Consider the following 21,965-nt stretch of genomic DNA (forward strand, 5'->3'; position numbering starts at 1 on the left):
GACAGATAAAAAGGAGAGATAAAACAGTAGCTATAAGAATCACCAGGTACTTAAGAATAAGCACAGCTAAAAAAAAAATCTAATTTTTGAGATTTCAGATTTTCATTAAGGGAAAGTACAAGAAATACAGGTTTCATGGAGCAGTGAGGGAAGAAAAAAAGAAAAATCCTGCTTACTTACCAGAAACACCTAGCTCCATTTCTATAAAGCGAACATAGTTCTGTGCATTTACAGGCAGCTCATCAAATGTCCTTGCATTTGATATGTCTGTATCCCATCCTGGGAGTGTCTCATACTGAACCTCTACTTTATTTAAGACTTCCTGGTTGGCTGAGAAGCGAACAGAAACAAAACTATTATCCACAGCATTGATATATTCTCTACCACTAATCATATATCTGTAAGCTTTCTATTCTTGTCTTACATGAAGTTTGTTCGGCAGATAATACTGGCAGTGAAGGTGCTAAAGTTTCCTTTTTTATTAATGTAAATGGAGAGAACAAAACTCAGCAACTATCAGGACTTGGACTTCAAGAATTCTGGTGTTCAACAGTCCCAGGCATACATTTTGCTTAAACCACAACCTGTATTTTTCAGGAAATTTAATTCCCAAGTATGTTGATTTTTTTTTTTTTTTTTTTCCTGTGCAAATACCAAGATCCAACTCTCCCTTCACAAGGGAATTTGGATAATGTGAAAGGAAAGCGATGTACCAGTTTGCAACTGTCAGTTGCATGCATTTTACAATGGCATAGGAATGTATTTTTTACTAAACAAATGTAGTCACAAGATGTACTGTTTATACATAGTCTACTTCTGATGGCCATGGACCCATTGCCCCAAAACTCTAGAACAGACTCTTGTTTGTCAGCAGCTCACTAGCTGTCCAGGTCCTCAGCTATAGGATACTTGGATACTGCATTGTAAGTCTTCTTCTCTGTAGAGCAGAATTTGTAGTGTTTATCTTGATCAGACATCAGATGGTCTATTCTTTGATATCATCACATGTGAAAGATACACAAAATAAAGTCTTAAGCAACTACCATGATAGTCAACAGTACAGGGACAGAGTCAAACCATTATGTTGGTTCTGTAGACCTGAAAATATGGAGCCACACATGACGTATGAACAATGACTCCGTTCCAATTACTTCTCAGAATCAAAGCAATGAGTATATTCCACCTTGTCCTTTATGTAATAGCTTGCTATGAAGCTGTCCACCAACTCTGAATCCTGTGATGCTCTCAAGTACTGGAAAAGAAGCTAAGCATATTACTTGGAATTGAATCATTCCACCAATTATCTGAACATTAGTCTTGGGCTGACCTTGGGCAGTGAAACAGAAGCCTCAAGCCTGAAGATGGATGAAAAATATTCATAAAAAAAATGGGAGGACACCTGGCATTCTCATCCTCCTGAGAAAGACATTATAACCTGCAAGCAGCCTCAAACATTCAAGTGGCAACAAGCATGGATCAGAGATCCAGGTGCAAATTAGAAAATCAGAAAGCCCAGTTTTCAGTACTGGTTGATGTTCTTCCTATTTCTGGACTACATCACTACAGCAAACTGAAAAAAATGCATTACCCATGAAATCACTATTTTGAATATTTTAACATGCAGATATATTTTTCCTGGTAAATCTACTGAAATGACTACAGTCCTCCCTCAGTGAGGAACTACCGTTTCTATCACACTAAGCGGACCTATGCTGCTCCTGAAACATGCATTCTTATGTTCTCCTAAACTAGCTGTTCATTCTCTCCGTTCTCCCCCCCATTTCCACTGGTTTTTGGCTGCTCTGTGAACCATTAAAGGGAACCGACGCATCCAAAAATTAACACACGGAGGGAAAAAACTGGCTTTTCAACAAGATCAGTTCCTTCATCTGGTCCACTCGATAGCTAAATAAAGACTTGCCATACTACAAGAATGAATAGTGGTAGGAATAGGACACTGGGTTTAGAATGTGAAGTAAGTGTTTCAGATTTAGCCTGAAGGTAATTAAAGAAAGCTGTATTAAAGAAAAGGGATAAAGCAGTAATAACATTTATTTTTATAATTCATTTATATTAATTTATGTTTAAAACCCTCAAGCTTTATAAAGCATTTTGCATCTTTCTGGTAGACAAATGACAGTATGTGGTGCAGGTGTCTTTATACAGTACAGGTCTCTGGTGCATCTCAGAAGACACAAACAGCCTGATGCTAAAGTAATGAATTCCTGTGATTTAAGTATCAGATTACATTTTGCCAAAATCTAAAATAGTAATTATAAACATGCAGTCTTACCAGGAAAATGAGGTATGATTTCACCATCTAATTTGTATGCAACACCAACTTTGATTTCTGGAAACACATCCAAGATATCCAACTTGGTAAGAGCCAAGCTATAAAGAAATATTACTCTGTTTAAACACTTCCGACAACTCTCAATTCTCATCACATTATAAAAATACCAAAAACCAACCAAACGAAAGAGATTCCTGCACGTTACAATTCATCTCAGCTTGTAGGGCACTGTTCAATTTATCTAGGGTGGTTTGTTTGTTTGTTTGACTTAAACAGTCCTTATGTTGGCACTTAGATCCAGCACTATAGGAAAAGGGCAAAATTCAAAGAACAGGTATGCCCCAATTAAAGTGACTAATCTCTACTTTTAAATGGTAGAATTCTTATTGGTCAAGGTGCTGCCAAGACATCTACGACCATTCGTATGAGATGGTTTTGTAGCATGATGCCTGTTGCTCTCTGCTCCTCTCTGCCAAATGTTCCTGTCCCATTGTGAGGACAGCAAAATAACCAAGCACTGGCTCTATGAATACCCAGCTGCATTTCCAAGCATATTATTTTAAATGAAAAATACAAAGGACAAGGAAAATGAGAACATTTAAGTAAAGCATATATTTACACTGATGGATCTACTAGAAATTTTATTCAAGTTTTGTTTCAGATACCTATTTTTCATTTTAACTGAAATCTCAGAGACAGTCACATTCAAGTCTTCTATATTTACATATTCTGCTAAAGATACCAATTGTTTCCTGTCTGTCTTCTAACTGGGGGGAGGGAAATCAAATTATGCCAGGTTTTAAGGCCCTTGTGATGTGTTTGGTTTGGTTGGGAGAAGAGGGGGGCAATAGCTTGAAGTATCAAGTACTTTGAGCCACAGCAGTTCTTGGACCTCTTTACACAAGTGATGTGTACTACAAGTAAAGGAAAGAATTTAGGAGTACAGAAATTAAAAAATATAAAAATATTTACTTCTAGGAAAATGAGGGGCAGTTAATTTACCAAAAAGAGAAGAATGAAAGATACATTCAGAATAATGAATATCCTTGTCAAGCAACTTCATAAAAATCATAACACTAACTTTAAATCATGAGATATGTTTAGTTTCTAGTCTCCTCTATGACATTATCATTGCTTTTGAATCATAGAAACAGAAATGTTGGCTAGAAACAAATAACCATCTGGTAACAACCATCTGAGAGTCACTTAGTCCAACTTCCTGACTGAGGCAGAAGTAATTGCCAGGAGATTCCACCACCTCTGGGAACTTATTCTAGTGCTACACTCTCTCTCTTAGTGAAGAGAGTCTTACTTAAGAGTAGTGTCTAGCTTTTAGACAAAATATCCAGAATTGCAGACTAAACATATCTGATTGTTGTACCTTTTGAAAATATCTGCCCATTCAGGGAAGAAAAGTCTTCGTCTCTAGCTATGGAATTCTATAGGCAATCAAATCTTTATAAAGTCCATTTTCTGTCAGTATGAACAGATGGAATGCTACTGACTAGCACATGTACCATATACAATAACTGTCGCATATCATGATTTAAAGTCAAGTTGCCAGCAAAGCTGTCACAAATAACTCACGCAGTAAATCCATTAATCATGTAGGCATATCGGAGTAACACAAGATCCAGCCAGCCACATCTTCTCTTTCTACCAGTGGTCACACCAAACTCTTTACCTCGCGTTTGCAGCAATTCTCCAATTTCCTAACAAAGAGCAGTACTATTACATGAGCCTTTTCGTATCTGCAGTGTACATCTGCATCATATATTTTATCACCATTTACAATATTGTAAGTTACCTTAAAATTTCTTCCTCCTCCTATATTTTACAAATCTGTCAATCAACATGAAAATAAAAACACAAAATGCTATTGCTAATTCAAGAGAATGCTATTTGAACAACTGTCTCAAAAGTTGTTCCTTCTCTAGTCTTCTGTTCCATAGGAAGATTTGAGAAGCTGCCAATCAGATCTGGCAGTCCTGTAAATTCAGTTTAGAATCAGAAGAATGACACATCCAACCCACTGTCATCTGCTTGCATTTAACAAGTAATACTGATTTAACATAAGACAGACACATCAAGTAATTTTATCCAGTTATAGGTCATGTTAGTGCAGATAATGCTTACATTATTTTGTTCTGTAGGAAAGGCACCAATGCCAACTCTAGTTGTATATGCTTTCACAACTCCATACACTTCCCCAACGTTCTGCGGTGGCATGCCCAGACCTGTACAAACACCTCCAACTGTACAGTTCGATGAAGTCACAAAAGGATATGTGCCTATTAAAAAAAAGTTAATCACTTTTTAAAACACTCTCTTCTTAAGCTATACCAAAGGCAGCTAAAAGAGTTAAACAGCTAAAAGTGTTCAGTTTCACACTTCTTTGTTTAAATAATGGAAGATGAAACGTAGTAAGCCAGTCCTCACAATTTCGACGTGAATCATGAATGAATGCTTCAGGCACAGAGTAACTGCATTTAAGCCAGACTTCTACCTGATGCTTCAGATTTCTTTTTTCTTTCTTAGTGTCAGAGTCAGAGAGATGGGTAAGAGAGGAACAGCTGAGATAAAAGGAACTGAAAGCAGTACGGAAAACTTAAAGTCAAAATCCTTCAGAGACTTTTACGCGGAGGTTTTGAAGCCTAGCTTTAGGTACCGTTGCTTAATTCAAATTGCTCAAGAGAAAGATACAGATTTATAGATGATACATACCAGCAGTTTGTAAGTACTAATTAAGACTTTACATTTCTTATGAAACAGTAGTTAGATTTATCTCTTCTGGCAGGTAGTATAAATAAGGGATGTCAAAGGGAGTCAATGAGACAATTCTTACTCATTTGCAGCTTCCAGGCTGGTACATTGACGCCGGTTTACCCTCACCCAGTGTTTAAAAAGAAACCAGAAGAAACCAAACACATTCACAAAAGCAGGCTTCATTACATGCCCCAGAAAGCAGCATGGAACATAAGACACCAGGGATTTAGCATCTTCAGTGTCAACAAACCCACATTCTTAAAACTTACTTCAGCATTAAGATCTCTATGCCTCAATCAGTACACTCAACAATTAAATCTGGCATTGCCAAATCTTTTGGCTAGGACTTGTCTGTTGCTAGCCTAAGTGTCCCACCAACTGACAGCATCTACCTAGGGAGAGTAGAGATTTCTGTATCAATCTCTCTCACAGTACAGGCAGGAGAAAATCCAAGTGACCCAATGAACTCTGTACACATTAGACATAGATGATTTTTAGACATGATTTGCATTTTCTATGCTTTTATGAAAACTAAAATCCTTAAAACTTAAAGTTAGAGTTTACTGCAAATATCTCACAATTTTGCATCAAAACATTTTCCTGTGACAAACCTATTTTAAGACTTCTTTCCTCTTTTATTCCTGACTTGCTAAAACAGGAAGGTTCTTCCAATATTCACATTACTGTGGGAAAACTTGGTGCCTACACTATATAGCGATTATTCTTAGACATACCTTCCTCTTAAAGGAAGAAGTGGAACTAAGCTCTTAAAAGGAGGCACAAAACCTGCATGTTTAAAAACATTCCATATCAGAACTCCTATCAGTTGAAAGTAGAGTGTGTTCCAATTTTGTATTCGTTTGACAGTAGTCCTCGCAGGCCTGAGTTTCAGGCTTAAACACCCTTCTAAAAATAAAAATGATGCAGCTACAATACTGGGGAGACTGAAGAAAAATAAATGTGGCAGAACGTGGGAGCCAATCGTACAGGCTTCTTATGCTTGCATAGAGCTACAGCAATTTGTCTGTCCCTCAGAATTTAATAACTTTCACAATAGAAAAAGCTGTTTCTATCAAGAAGCTTCTCATTAGCAAATTTATAGTACTATAAGAACAACTGCACCATTTATAATTTCAAGTTGTCTGGGATAATCTTTTCATTCTTGCCTCAATAACAAACCAGTTTCCAGTCATCTTTCCCTGAACTAAAACAGTGAAATTCTAAGTTACATAAATGGCTTAAAAATGCAAGCATATTCTTTAAAAGTCAAATATTTTGCATATATACTTTGCCTCTCTGTTATCGAGCATTAAAAAGCTATCAATTTTTATTCTCAAGTGTTTTCCACAGATCTATACAACTGTGAATTATTTCATATGAAGTTTATAAGCACTGAAGTCTGTAGTAGTTACACTCTACTTAAGAAAAGTAGTTTAGTCACCTAATCCTTGATGTCATTCAAAAGATTAATCTTGGAAGAGTCTAAACTTTTTAGAAGAATGTATTTAAAGAATTTCTTTAAATTCTCAGATTTGCTAAATCACAAAGAATACTGTTCTAAAATACAAAACACTTCTTCCACAAAAACAAGTATGCACAGAAGAGTTTCTATTAAGTTCTCCTTTCACAGCATAAATATACAGCAACACATTTCTCAAAGAGGCTGTACCTACCAAAATCAATGTCCAGTAGCGCTGCATTTGCACCTTCTACTAAGATCTTCTTTGGTGGTCCATGTAAAGCCTCATACATGAAATAGACACCATCTCTTACCATTGGTTTTATTTTCTCCATGTAGCCCTGAGTAATACAAAAGATTAGTGTCTAATATAGTTTCACTATGATAGAGACAGCCAGAGAACTGTTCCAGGTAAATGTTTAAGTGCTATTCCTCTCTCATAACAAGAGTCTTAAGCCTTTTGAAAAGGAAAGGCAAACGTGAAGAAATGCTAAATAAATGTGTGCCAATACGTGAGCAAGGGAAAGAGAAACATTAGGTTCATATTTACACAGTAGACATGTAGGCTCTTCCTAGAGAGAAAGAAGAAAAACACAAATCCAAACTGTTGAAGTATTTTAAACGTTTTAGAAAGATTCAAGCTTGAGTATAATCACAATATTTTACTGTATTCAGCATTTCATTTACAAGTATTCAAGACTTCTCCTCCAAAACCAGCATCTGGAGAGCTCCACTACTGGCCAACAAATGCACACAGCTGTAAAATAACTTAAAGAAAGAAACAAAACTGAATGCTATTTATTGGAATTAAGGGCAAATTATCTAAATACCTTTGAGGAATTGGGTGTAAGAACCCAATGATATTCCAATTAGCAGTTGGCACATGGCCTTTTTCTCACGAGAACATATGGAAGTTCTCATACTAATGAATCACTTCACATGGAATATAGCAGCTTTACTCTTTCAGAATTTAATGAATTACATTAGCAAAAAACAAACATTAAGTGCAAGTAATTTTCCCAAGGCTACACTACATATTATGTTTTCACCCCAACAATGAATTTCTGATATTCTGTAGTCACAATGTGTATTGAAGAAAACTGAAAAGGATTATAAAACATTTAGTTATAACTGATTTTCAGGTCTACATATTGATAAAAGTCTACAGTTCAACATGTGTAAGTGACATCATTTACAGTAAGCCAAGCAGAAATGCTAAGGACTCCCACATATTGCTTTCTAGAGTTGGCAAACTGAGTTTAGCGGCAACTAAAAAGGACGATTTTCTTTGGCCTGATCTTCTAAAATAATTAAGCATATGTAACTGTGTGTTCCTTCCTCTGTTCCACACATACCTCAATGTTTTTAATCCATTTGTCAAATTTGGTTGAAGCTTTCTAAAGGGTAAAAGTCTCAAAGAGAGTTAAGTTTCTATAAAATGCTGGGGGGAGGGGGGAGAAGGCTGGGTAAAGTTAAGGCACCTGAGAGTTTTCCAGATAAGAACTTGGCTTGCACTGCAAACTTGTACTATTAAGCATAAGAAATCAAAATCAACACTAGGGAAAAAAATCTCGTAAGTGCTCCAGTTACGGGGAAAACTTCAAGTCAGAATTCATAATTAACCACAAGACTAGTTTGTTGGTAACCAGCCTTCATTAGTTCTGCTGCTATCAGGTTACTGTTTACCAGCATAGAAAAAAGCAAGCTACCTTTTTAGAATAGTAATATCCTACAATTCTCAAGGTTCTGACAAGAGGAATTCATATTCTGTGTTGCAATAAAGACATCCCATCACCAATTACAATCTTATTTTTTCAGCCAATATGTTTGAGCAAGTAGAAAGGCAAGAAGAATTCTCCCAAATAAGACTTTTTCTTAAAGTTTGCAATAGCTCTCTTGTAACTAGGTTTTCAAACGCTGCATAAAGCAGCATCAAGAATCCTTAAGGAGTCAGACTCTTTAAAAATCAATACATATCAATCTCCCATGAGAGAATACAAAACTCCTCATAGAAGCATTTGAGAGTCTAGAGGTTTATATATCAGTAACTGCACAGAGTGATTACATCATTTAACAGACAGAAGCAGGCTTACCTTCAGCTTTTTGAGCTCCCCTTCAATGTCTATCTCTAAGGTAGGATATATAGCTTTGTACTGTTTGGCTAACACTTTGAACCTGAAAGGCAAAAATTTTCACTACGGTTTTTTGTTTGTTTGCTTCCTGCCCCCACCTTAGCTTCTCTTGGTTTTATGTCTACAATTATTTTGTGATTAAGTATATTTTTTAAGCAGAACAGCACACCAAAAATGTACCAGCAGCCAGATACAATTGTTTACGCAGGGACCTACCCAGAAACTGAAAACTAAGCTTGAAACTGTGTGTTAAAATATAGAAATTACCTCTCAGAAAATTCATCAAAATCAGAAACAAGATCACACATTCTGAGTCCACTTCGAGCAGCTTTTGAAGAATATACTGGACCAATTCCTTTTTTGGTAGTTCCCAAGCTTTCAAAAGATAATAATACAAGTTATTCTTGATATAAAACTAGGCTGTTTTTTCTTAAAAGCTAACACATATTTAGCATAAAATCAAATGCTATTATTGCAAACATTTAAAATCTTGACGCACAAGATACTTCTAGTATGCAACTTGAACTAAGAGACATGAACATGTTCTGAAACTATGTACATACCTTTCACATACTTCTGTTTTTAAAGCAATAACCTTTCATATTTTAGTGAAATGCTTTTCTACAAAAAACCCAAGTGATAAGTTTCCCTGATTTTACACTTAAGGAACTGAATGCCAAGACAACATGGTTTGACAGTATGAACTGAAACTAACTAACCACCTTCCTAAAAAGTTATTTCCTAAAGAGATAAAGAAAGTCCTTGATAAAGCAAAAGAACAGACATTATGGATTTCAAGTTTGTACAGGAGAAATCTTTCATTTAACACTGAAAGCCTCAGTTCAAGCTAGGAGAATAGAAACACTGGCCAATATCTAAAAGTGAGCTTGATGCTCAAAATGTACATAAGAAACAGTTCAGGAACACATTTTTACTGTAGCCAATTCTGAAAACCTGAATTACTGTTCTTACTTTTACCTACCCATTTTTCCTGACAAGCAGATAGAACTGAGTGGTTTTTAGCTTAAGCCAGTGATATCACAAGATACAATTTACTGTCAGAGAAGTACAGCTAGACTTAGACTTTTTTGTGAAAGAAAATGAAATAGCCTGGTAGCATGCCAAAGTGTAGGTATGACTGATTAGCATATTTTGTATTAAACTTCTTCTGTGTCTAATACTTTAAAGTTGATCGGTATAAATAAGCAATAGTTTTAATTTTAACTTAACTGAATGCTTTTATCTGTTCAAATGTGGCTCAAGAAAAACTACAGGTAAGGATCATACAGCTTTCCTTGTAGAAACAGTATAGAAAATGGCAATCTGATTATGCTTATACAACTGTTAACACCTAGAGAGTCTCCTGATTGAGAACTTAACTCCTTTACGAATTGGCGTGTCTTATGAAACAAAACAAGTGGAAACCAACTTTTTAAATCTCTGTGGAGGGTATGCATTGGGGTGGGTTAGAATCAATTTAAGCCACAAACTCCTAGTTAGTGAGGAGCCTCACTCTGCTTTCGTTAAATGATACTGTACTATACAAAGTCAAGATGTCTTGGATTTCAGACAGAAGGCAAACATACCACTCCCTGAAATAACTCAATGTTGAGTCTAATTGGAATAATCTGTTGTTTTTTCTAGATTGTTTTAAATCTACTCTAAACTTATAATAGCAAACAGCAACTAACAAATTACATACTGATGTGAGTGAACTGAAATTCAGTTCAAGCACATCTCAATATCTCTAGACTTTAGGATTAAACTGTACCTTCACTTTGAAATGGAGTCCCTCTTAAACTGAATTATAGTAACTTCAAGGAATTTAGAAGAAATCTGGGCCATTTTGCATCTGCCAGATTTTGTAATGGAAAAAGTCAAGGCTTTGTGTTTCCTCTCAAGAAAAAAAAAAAAAGAATCTATGAAGTGGAAAACTAAGTATAGCAATGTACAGCGAGTTTCTGAAAACGCTGCACAACTGTTAGCTTCTCCTTAGAAAACTACTTCAATCTTGAAAGTGATGGGGAGATGTTTGACAAGCTGATTGTGATGAACACAGTTTAGTTCCATTTTGATAGCCATCCAGCAAAGCTCTGTTGGAATCGCTTTCTCATCTTTTAACAGCTAGCACTGTCTTTTTTTTTTTTTTTCCCTCCTTCCTTCTTCTAATGCCTTCCAATGCCTGGCTTTATGCTGCTGTCACTTCAACTTTGTCTCTGTTTTGTAAACTCAAATTCTGCCTTCTTCTGACCAGTGCCATTGTTTCTCACTTTTCCTTCTTGATTTCAAATAGCTGCTACGCTACTTTCTCTTGTACCGTCTCCTTCCTTGAGTTAGGGACTTGGAAAACTTAGTAGAGCCCTGTTTTTCCTTCTACAGAGAACCCTCCAACCTTTAAAAATGAACTTTTGTTGTATAGTTATTTTGCTGAAAGGACCATCTGTTGAGATCATAGCGATCACTGGGATGATCGCTTTGGTCTCTTTGCACTTCATGCTGGTGCGTAAATTTGTTTCATGGGCTGTCTCTTTAGGTATTTGTAAAATAGTTGATTAAAGGTCAATAGCCCATCCGTTAGAGTCCAAAAGCTGAAAGCAATAGAAATAAAATGTAATTCTCTCTATGCTACTAATAGGTCATTATTTGTTCTCTGACTAGAATGATGACGTAGGGAGTTTGAGTCTTTTACCTATTATAGTTCCCGAGGTGGGAATCCCAGGGTTTTTGCAGCATCTTGACATGTTTACAGGGAAAAATAATTCTGGGTTTCTTTAAACCGAATTAACTGGCAGAAAGTGGTTATTTCTTTACTGAGTATTCTCTTACAGTCTTTAACGTTGACTAATAAAGTATTTCCCTCTCACAAGCAGCCAAGTGACTTAATGTTTTTAACCACAAATACTGTCATACATCAGTTTTAATCTGTACTCCACAAACATTTTTCAAGAATAGCTGATGTACAGATACTGACTGTCTTCCTATTTGCTCTTTAAAGTTTTTGAAAAGTTAGCATGCAATAACCTGTGTGAAACAAGTATTTTGCCCAAATCAGACATTCTCTTAAAGGTTACAGTCATGGATGATACCTTTTATCTGAAGTCTCAGTAGGGAAGACTGAATTAATTTCCATCCACATACACAACCGCCCCTCAGGAGATGGATTTTAGTTTGAGATAGTAGTAGAGAAGATAAGTTAAAGTTTTTATCTCAGAAATCTGTAGTGCTGCATTACACTCCAACTGTAGACATGTTACGCTGTTAATTCTGCCAGCTCCTTCCCCATCCTCAAGAACTGACAAGCTACTTGGAAATCACAAATTAGAAACACAGCACCTATTACAAAAGCTTCATAAAGTCAACAGCAGTGTGTAACAGACAGCATGAATATTTCCATGCACTTCTGAAAACAGAAGTCACTAGATACCATATTAGTCCTATCAGACTTTAGTTATTTGGAGATGATGAAGTGGTCCTTCAATCTTTATGAACAGAAATTTTTTTTTTGGGGGGGGGGGGGTTGGTTTTTTGGCGGGGGGGGGGTTTAAAGAAACACATTTCTCTGGTAATATTTCTCTGCTGGGAAGCAGCAACCCTTTCATACAGCAAATTAGGATGTAGGAACTTTTTCATATGAAAAAAAGGTCAAGATACAACTCTTTCATTAGGAATATAATTTTTTGCTTGCCACTGAAGGACAGAAGTGTAATAAATGATCCCTACATACCTCACATTAAAGACTTGCAAGGAATAATTAATACAGTTTTAAACATGACAACAAACAATAAAGAAAATCCAGTTTGCTAAGTCAAATGTTTCCCATGTTTGACATAATAAAACTACATACTTCTTTCCTGCTTGTTCTTTTCTTTGTTGTTCTTGGATTCCATCAGCAGCCTGGTGGAAGTCAAACACTAAGAAAATAAAAAAAATTCCCTTAAGTACAAAATTTGCAGGAAATGAATAGCCATATCAGTAACGATTTCTTCAAACTCATCCTAACCCTATTTATCACTGTGGAGAACAAAAACATTTTCACAAAAGAGAGGCAACTACAATGGAAAGAGCCTTTTTTTTATTCTTTTACAACCAAAGTGTTCTGAGGTGGCTGATGTTTTTTTTGTTTTTGTTTTGTTTTTGTTTTTGTTTTTTTTTAAAAAACATGTTTATTTTGTAGAATACTCACAGGCTGTGTATACATCTCCCATAGAATAACTAAGCCATTTCAGTCTAGTAATGGCCCAAAATAATGTATAGACCACAAACAGGAAGAAAAAGCATAATTGAAAAAAATCCTGGAAAACAGGTTATAATAAATAGTCATACTGATGAAATTCAAGGTAGGAAATTTAAGAATGTTTTCATTCATTCTAAAGACTTCATAGGTCATGTTAATTTTAACAACACAGCATCCATGGAAATACATTTGGATAAAATCTTCCAGTGTTGATTACATAAACCAACACAGTACAAGACAAAGACAGAAGTCATCTTCACAAGTAGTGCCTTTTTTTGTATTACATACTATCAGCAACAAAGTTTATGCAAAACACTCTTTGCAACAATTCTTTATTTACCAAAAATAAATACAACAAGACTCATGGCACATATAAGCAGTGCAGCAGCAGTTTGCAGGTTAACAGAAAACAGTCATTTGCAGGTGACCAACTTATTTTTCTTAAACACTATGTCCTGAAAATTCAACAACTAATCTACTCATTACACATGAAAGATGGAAAACTTGCAAGAAACTGACTCATTCGGTAAGTGCTCTAGTCTCTAAAACAAGAGTTGTTTTCCTCGTCTTCCTTACCAAGTTATTTTTGTGTTTATTTCCACATTTCCCCATAATTTCAAGGGCTAGATCATCCCTAGCAGCTTGAACCAACTTTAGTTCATCTTTTGTTATAGACTAATAATAAAATTCACTGACTGCCAATGCCCATTTTAGATAAGGCGTATCTATAATGGCAACAGATCTCCAGACCATCTTCGAAACCTCTTAATATAGCATTAGTGAACTTTCTGGTTGTTTCTAAGGGGTTGAATGATTATGGGTGACAGTCAATAACTGGTCCTTTTTACTCAAGATCTCTTTATCCATGAAGAACTTCACAGTATTGCCACTGTAATATAATCTTTGCACAACAGCTTTTCTAGTAATCTAGTCATTTCCGAATAATTTGCTTGTAGTGATTTTTTTTGCTTAAAAAGGGTTTTAGTAATTTATGAAGTTATTCAACTGTTTCAAACTGAACAGAGTAATTCAAACTGAACAGAGTAATTACTCAAAGTAAAAGCAGATTTATTCTGAAATAGCATGTTCACTCACAAAGCTACTCCAGATAGTAAAAAAAGTCATAAGCTTTTGTCTGATTAAAACCCAAAAAGTTTGTACCTTCAAAAAATAACTACCACATCAACAAAAAGCCCATTTCCTAATATGTGCAGTTACTAAGCAATTATGTCCCAATATCTAATTTAAAGTATGAATTTATGCAATAAAGATGGCCTAGAGGTCATCCAGGAAAAGACTCTAAACATGATTTTACTCCAGGCTCTAAATTGAAAAGTTGTCTGGAATATCAGTTGGGATCAAAGCTTGACTCATGAGCTCCCTGACAGGAGACTGCAAGAGGAAAGTCATTCTCTTGATCCCTATAACGTCTTTCCCATAGCCACTCCCACAGTCTCTTTTCTGGAGTATATGGCAGTTTAGCTGGGAGGTAACTCACTAGTTTGGAAGTCATGGACAGTCACATGGTTTCCCCACCAGAAAAGATGCTACATTTCTGGGAAAAAAAAAAACAAAAAAACAAAACAAAACAAAAAAAAACGCAACACCACTTTTACAATAAGGGGGGAATGAATCCTCCAGTCAATTAACTCCCAAAGTGCTTTTTGACTGCTTTTCACGTCTAGTCTTTGGCTTGAAGAGCAAACCCATTTTCCTGACTAGGATATGCTTACGATTAAAGAGTCACCAGAATATAAGCCTGGGAGAGTCTTGAGTGATTAAAAAGTTTTTCCAGGATCTTCAACAAACCAAAGCAGCTACAACACCTAAGATATGGAGGCTTAATCCAAATAATTTTATGTACCAATGTAAAGAGATAGCTAAAAACTTTCACCTATTTAACGTCATGGAAAATTCAGAGAAAGTAAAAATAAAATAAAAATGGAGAACTTACCAATATGAGCCCTGTCAGAAATTATTAGTCTTTTTTCCCAGCCTTCTAGCCCTTAAATGAAAGTAAGATAGTTCAAGTTATGTTTTACGTAGCATTTTTCTCTTTTGATGTTTAATGGAGAAATGCTTTTCATGTTTAGTCTTCAGTGAATACATTTAAAGGATAAGCAAACACCTTCCAGGGAAAACAAGTAGACTGCAATAATTAAAACCTGACATCAGCCTATAAAGCTAAGAAAATCAGGCTCATTATCCAGATGAAAAAATTCTATATATTTTACTTGTTTCTCAGTTTCAGTAACCGATTAGTAGCTTTTTCCTTTTGAATAATTTAGACAGCTGATTTACCTCACTTCTAGCAGATTACTGCCAGATATTGCCATAGACATAACATCAACTATCAAAAAAAAAAAAAAAAAAAAAAAAAAAAAAAAAAAGAGTTCTGAAGCAAGTGATTCCAATAGCATTTGTTTGCATTAACATATATCAAATTGTACAGTAGTATTGCAAGAGGCATAACAATTGTGAACAGGTAACACACTTTAAGAAGTTATTTTATTTAATAAATTCTACTGCTTTAGGTAACAAAAAAAATATCTGCAGATAATTTATGTCTAGAAGATGTTCTGCTCTGAAACAGTACAAAGATTCCTTTTGCACTTCTACTGCCCATCAGAGCCCCAAGACTTTTAGCAAGACTCCTGTCAGAAGCTATCAGGTAAATGGAGTTCTGGAAGAACATATTATGACCTCTGCAAAGGCATCCTCTACCTAAAACTTTTGAGAAAGGCCCCATACACCTTTTTAAAAGTAGTATCTTTAAATATTCTTACCTTTTCCTTTCTTCAAATTTTTTTCAGCTTCTTCAAAGAGTCCTGGCAAATGAATTACTACACCATTTCCTGAAGAAATTACAAGTTACCATTACAAAAAGATTAGTGTATTATGCTAAACATGGAAATAACATTCCAATCAATTCAGAGAGACATCATGCTTTGTATGAAGAATATTTCATTTAAGTTTTTAAACCTTTAATATATTAGTTTTCATTCCTTTGGAATCTATCTGTAAAAGACTGACTTACAGTTAAAGCATGGGTTTCTAACTACATACATTAATCTCTTTTAAAAAAAAAAGACTTAACAAACTTTCAGCTTAGATCAGTAATAGTATTGTGGGACAGCCTGGAATACAACTTCCTCTTCCTCATTTCTAAAATTAGCTTCCCTTTTTGTATTCCATTTTAATGACACAATTGTTTTTTTTTGAAAGCTTAGCTCATTTCTAGCATCATTATAAACATTAGTATCCCTCAGGCACTCCTCTGTAAGTAACTACAGAATATCATGTAAATAGAGGTGGCATTGTTACCAGGCTAGCAAAAAAAACAGAGGAAAAAAGCTCCACCAGAACAAGCTCGTTTTCCTACAGGAAACTGAGATTTGCCGCTCTGTCACACTGCTCAAAAAAAAGGTAGCAGTTCACACACTTAACCAGCATCGCTGAAGGGTTTAAGAACGAGCATTTCCATACATCAAAACTGAACCATCTTAAGGTCCTGTCAAACTCAGCAGACCTGAAGCTGTCAGTATGATAACGTCTACCCAACAGCTATAGACCCTGACATCACATAGTACTGCCACTGCCCTAAGCCTCCTACTGTACCATCTTGAGAAGACCATTTGACAAGAAACTATACAGTGGAGAAATCTTCTCGGATTCTGTATTCATTCATTTCACTGTGCAATGGAAAAGGGAAGAAAGATCTATGCTGCAAAATGTACTGGTAGTCACTCAGCAGGGCTGAAGACCAGAATAGGGAGGGATTGTGAGAATAAGAGAGATATGCAGTAAAGAAAGTAAGAGGAAATAGATGAGGAAAAAGAAAAGAGAATTAAGCTAGGCAGAGAGCTGTTTGCAGTGACAGGACAGATAACAAAAGATGGACTATGCAACACAATAAAGCAAAAGAAATATCCAGAATCCAAGCTTCGCAATTTAGTTATGTCAATATTAACAAGGTAGTAAAGAAGCCTCACTACTGGAGTCCAGGCCCACGTAAGTTTGAGGAAGAAAAATCCTGATCCTATATGTTCTCAGGTATATTTTGCGTTGTCATTTTAAGATGTTGAGAACTGCATTATTGTCTATTTCTGTTTTAGAGATGTCCCACTTACCAATGAATGCTGTAACTTTTGGATTGATGATCCCACTTGGCAGCAGATGAAAGTCATACTCCACAGAATCCACAACAACTGTATGCCCTGCATTATTGCCTCCCTGGAAAAAAAGAAGTTTATAGTTTTTGATATTGAAGACACATGAACACAACAGCACAGAGATTCAGTAAACTGATTCCACTTCCAATTCTGCAGCTTTCATTTCTGTTACAGACAGAAGATCTATAAGAGACCTGCTTCTCCCCAGGAAATTAGCTGAACTTGTTTTGTCTAAATTGAAAATTTTGGCATTAGTATTTTCTGCCATATAGACTTTGGATGTTATTTTAGTTCACCAAAGGTACAAAATCTTTGGAACAAGCTTTATAAAAACGTTTCTAAGAATTATTGGGCAGAAACATACATGTTCTAGAACATGCAAATATTTTTTTAAAAAGAAAAATATATATATATATCCATTAACAGTTTTACTAAATTCCTATTACACTTAGGGATCATAAACATTAAAGTCAGACTGCAACCTCAGCAAAGACAAAAATCACGAGTTAAACTGAGTACATAAAACCATACTAACAGAGTTATTAGTGCAGATCAGCCCAGCTGTTTGGCAACATGCAAACTTGTTGTTCTGTATGTGGGGTTGTCTTTTGGATATTTTTCTAGGAATGGCAATCAGCAAAGTTGACTAGTCCATTCTATACTTCTTCAGACAGAAGAAAGGCCTGTTAAATGGTACAGCACATTCACAGCCGAAGAGTGCTGTTAAAGAGCGAATCTAAGGCAACAAATGCAATCATGGTTTCGCTAAATTACAGGAAATCTATTTACAAACCAGCACTCGACATTCCCAGTTTTTTTCATTACCATAAAGTACAAGAGTATTAAGATTTGTTAAACTGTGGAATATGGCTAAAATACAAAAAGAAGCCTGTGTCCAAATCTTAAGAAGGGTCAAGATAAGCTTATGGAACTTAAAAGATTATGAAGTGGTTACCAAATACCTCCATTTCTTGTTTGTTGTATTTCTGAAAATGAGCTTAAACGCTCTCATGACCGAGTCACTTGTGCAAGACAAGGTTACATACAAAATGGTTCTGTTTGTCATAACTACAGGAACAGCATTTAGAGGGACCTAGCACTAGAAATCCAGTGAACTGCTTCACAGAAGTAAAGCCTTAACAATTGAAATCTTTTTTCAGTGCAAGATAAACTGGAAATAACTTTCCAAAAGAAATTTTAGGTTTATAATTCCATGGATTAATATTTCATAAAACTTCTCCAGTAGATTATAATAGAAAGTATTTTCTAAGCAATGGACTCAGCAACTCACCACCTCTAGAACTTTACAAAGTATGACTATATTGCATAATATAGTACAAACAGTATACATAGTATACTATACAAGTAGTATATATAGTCTGCATATAGTAGTTTACATATAGTAGACATTATACAAAGAATATTCTTAGATATCAAACACATTTGTGCCAGTATATAAACACACACGCCACAGGTAAAAGCCTTATTTTAGTGAGGCTGGTAACAAAACTTCTCATGCCTTCAGCATCATTCATCTGAGGACTTACTACTCTTATACCAGTCCTACCTCCTTTGGAAGCAGAGAGAAGATCCATGAACCCAACAAAGAAAATGTCTGAATTTAAAAAGAGTTAAAAGGAATTTGTAATATATTAAGAGGTTTTTTGTTTGTTCATTTTTCATGTAGCAAGCAATAACTTTAAAAGGTTGTAAAGGTTTCTGTGAACAGATACTTTTCACTAGAAAAGATCTGACTTAACCAGAAAAGGCCAAACTTTCCATTCACAACATGTGAAATTAAGACACACTGAATGTATAAATAATGCAAGCCTTTCAAGTTTATTCTTATCTTTTCATAAAGATTATTTATTTAGTGGTCTACTGCCTCCACAGTTGTACCTTTGATTTATAAGGATGCTAAATAGTTTCATTAATAGGTTACATTATTACTATTTTGTAAATGCACTGTTGATACTGCTGGGCTACTGCAAATTATTCCAAAACCATATAATATTCTAAGAACTATTAAGTTATACACAAATATAAAATATGCAAGCTCTTTCAGTATCTGTAAAAAGACACAAATTTTGTTCTTGATTTAAATATTTGAGAATCTAGGAAAGAATCCTTTCTTGTGGGAGAAGGAAAGAAAACACAGCTATGTACAAAAGTAGCATTTACAGTCAAGCATATCTGCTGAAAATGCTGGTTTCTTTCCCCATCAGGTTCCTTCAAATTTTTCCTCTCCATTAGATCCATTAGTAATATCAGCGTAAAGAAATTTGACATGACTACTAAAGTGTTTTAGATGAAAGTTCAATAGGTCCAAGTACAATGTTAAAGTACTCAGGAGTATTTTGCAACTGGGAAGAAAGATGGAAGAGTCCAAGCTGTCCTGCCGCAGTGTAGATTAGCGGGACTAACCCATGAGCAACATCCAGATTAGTGAATAACTTGAAAGCCCCTAGAAATTCAATGACTGATTTAATTTCATGTTTTACTTCACAAGGTATTTCAAGCAAATAGTTTTCTAGCATCAAGGGTCTATTCAAAGAAAGAAGAATAGAAATTAGCCATTACAGAGATTAGATCACAATTAACAAATTCTTAGTCTTTTAAAGTTTGCCAAGCTACTAGTGCCATTCAGAGACAGTAACGTAATGTTCAGTAGTCACAACCACTTGAGTAGGGTGTAAAACATACAGGCTTAGATTGTACTAATCATGAGAACATATCTGCCATTTTTTGGCGGTGTCAAGACTTCCCTTGCACTGCTGAACAATACCAAGATAGATGAAGGTGCATTGTTTCCATGCGCATTTAAAAACACCACATGGCTGGCATTTTATGTAAATACGGTATTTTACCTTTTAAACCTTGAGCTATATGCATAGCCCAACTCATACTTTAGAAGAAAGTTAGTAGTCTCTAATATTTTCAAGAATTAGAATACAATCCATTAAGCCGAAAAATAAGCCCTTCCACAAATATCAGGTTCTTCTATTTTTACAACTAAATAGAAATTCTTGATAATACAGCAGTGTAGGAAATACTTTCACTGGGTTTTCCTCAATCGCCCATGTGCATAAGTTATGCCAAATACATTAAATAAAAGAGAACTTCAGGTGAAAGTCACATTTTGTTTACTTTGCCTCTCTTTTTTTAAATACAGCTCATATGGAATCACTACATTTAAGCCGTATTAGAATTATACAAACTTTACCAAGGTGCTATATTACAGGAATTCAGTAAATCATGCTACAAGACCTCAGACTTGTATAAAGAATTTTATTAAAACAAACAGGAAGAAAAATCCACACCTTTTTGAAGGTCTCAAAACTTTGAGCAGACCCTCTAAGACTTCACTCTTTAGTTACTGGTTCTTGACTTCAGCGTTCTCCAAAACTTTCAGATTGTAATCTCATTTATTTGCCTATGGATCTATCACCTTTCAATTTTTACTAAATGGCTATATTCTGTAAGTCCATACTGTCCTATTACCATAACATTATTTCCCAAAACAAGAATTGGGCTGAGAAATCTTTGAAAAGATGTATTATATTAGTTTCTGCTATAACTTCCTCCCATTTGCTTCTGTGTACTGTTAGAAGTCATACCTTAAGGGATTTTGCTACAGACCAAAGAAAAATTCAGCATAACACATGCTATGAATACATTCGTACACCATACTAAAACCTCAAGCTTTCTAAATGATTGTTTTCAGATTATACTCACATCTGAATCTCAGATTTTAAATGTTTGTCATGTGATGTGTACCATAATATTACAAGATTTAATGCCAAAACTGCTATTGATATCAACCAGCTGGTATAAGTCATCCTGCTTAAAAATATTTTTCAAAATGAAACTTTTAAATTTCAAACTATATTTTAAGAGAGCATTAGAACAGCAGCATTTGATTTTGAAATTATTTGAAAGGCTGAAAACAGCATTTTCAAAATTCTGCTGTTGATTTACAGGTAAGTTCTAACCTAACAGAAGTGTAAGTGTACACTTGCACAAGCAGTAACTGTAATACATTAAGATGAGATTGATTCATACTATACACTTACAGCAAACTATTTTTAAAGTTTACACAGGTATGCTCAGATACCGCACAGCACAGGTTTGGTAAACAACTCTAATTACAAAAACTTGAACTCAGAGTTCTAGTGATTTTTTTTGCTGGGTTTTTTTGTTTGTTTTTTCAGAAGCTGATGACAATGCCAACATCTTTGTACTGTAGGCATCTATTGCTTCCGGGTGTGATTCAAGGTAGAAACGATTAAGTCACTTTTGGCTTGAGTCCTTTCCATCTGGGTTTCTCACTCCTCCCACACTGCACTAAACCAAATGGGATCACTTAGGTCATTCGAGCTGTCACTCCCTTGATACAAATGTTTAAACATTATTAATGGAGAATTCTTAACTCTGGAATTTATTTTCATTAGTTAAACAAAGTTCACGCTCAAATGATCTTCAATGCACTTCATAAAGCTTTTGCAAGAGGGAAATGAAGATACAGAAGTCATTTATCGGGGCTGGCAATGCTTCCTAGTTAAGTAACTAGATACAGTAGTCTGTCTACCACATCCAGGTAATCCTTGAGGTTCTCAAACTGAGGGAACAAAAGAAGCCCCCAGCAAAGTTCTCTCCCTTCTGGCCATGTGAAAACTGAAACACCTACCTCATACCAACACAGGCAGAGGCCAAGTGCAGAGCAAAACACTACACACATGCAGCAGTGGCTACTTCCTTTTCCCTTTCTCCATGCAGAATGGCAAGACCTCTCTCAGTTGAGTCATGCAGATCTGCCACGGCCAACTTACCAAAGGTCCACAGTTTCCACCTTCTGGAGGAACCCAGACCCACTCATTAGGGCACGGCAGCCCTGGATTTGGATACAAAT

The 21,965-nt window shown here is 35.4% G+C and overlaps 1 protein-coding gene across 1 annotated transcript in view; it reads right to left on the reverse strand.

Moving 5' to 3' along the window:
* Positions 1–21,965, reverse strand: part of ADSS2 (adenylosuccinate synthase 2) — a 35,728-nt gene that overhangs the window by 1,372 nt on the left and 12,391 nt on the right. The window contains exons 2-12 of the mRNA XM_026102611.2: positions 17,015–17,117; positions 15,671–15,739; positions 14,839–14,889; positions 12,495–12,561; positions 8,918–9,025; positions 8,612–8,693; positions 6,733–6,859; positions 4,430–4,584; positions 3,881–4,005; positions 2,294–2,391; positions 181–330 (exon numbers count right to left, since the gene is read on the reverse strand). Of these exons, the coding sequence (XP_025958396.1) occupies positions 181–330; positions 2,294–2,391; positions 3,881–4,005; positions 4,430–4,584; positions 6,733–6,859; positions 8,612–8,693; positions 8,918–9,025; positions 12,495–12,561; positions 14,839–14,889; positions 15,671–15,739; positions 17,015–17,117 (1,135 nt within the window). The remainder of the gene's footprint in view (positions 1–180; positions 331–2,293; positions 2,392–3,880; positions 4,006–4,429; positions 4,585–6,732; positions 6,860–8,611; positions 8,694–8,917; positions 9,026–12,494; positions 12,562–14,838; positions 14,890–15,670; positions 15,740–17,014; positions 17,118–21,965) is intronic.

This window comes from Dromaius novaehollandiae, chromosome 3 (genome assembly GCF_036370855.1).
Source record: "Dromaius novaehollandiae isolate bDroNov1 chromosome 3, bDroNov1.hap1, whole genome shotgun sequence".
Classification (NCBI taxonomy): Eukaryota; Metazoa; Chordata; class Aves; order Casuariiformes; family Dromaiidae; genus Dromaius; species Dromaius novaehollandiae.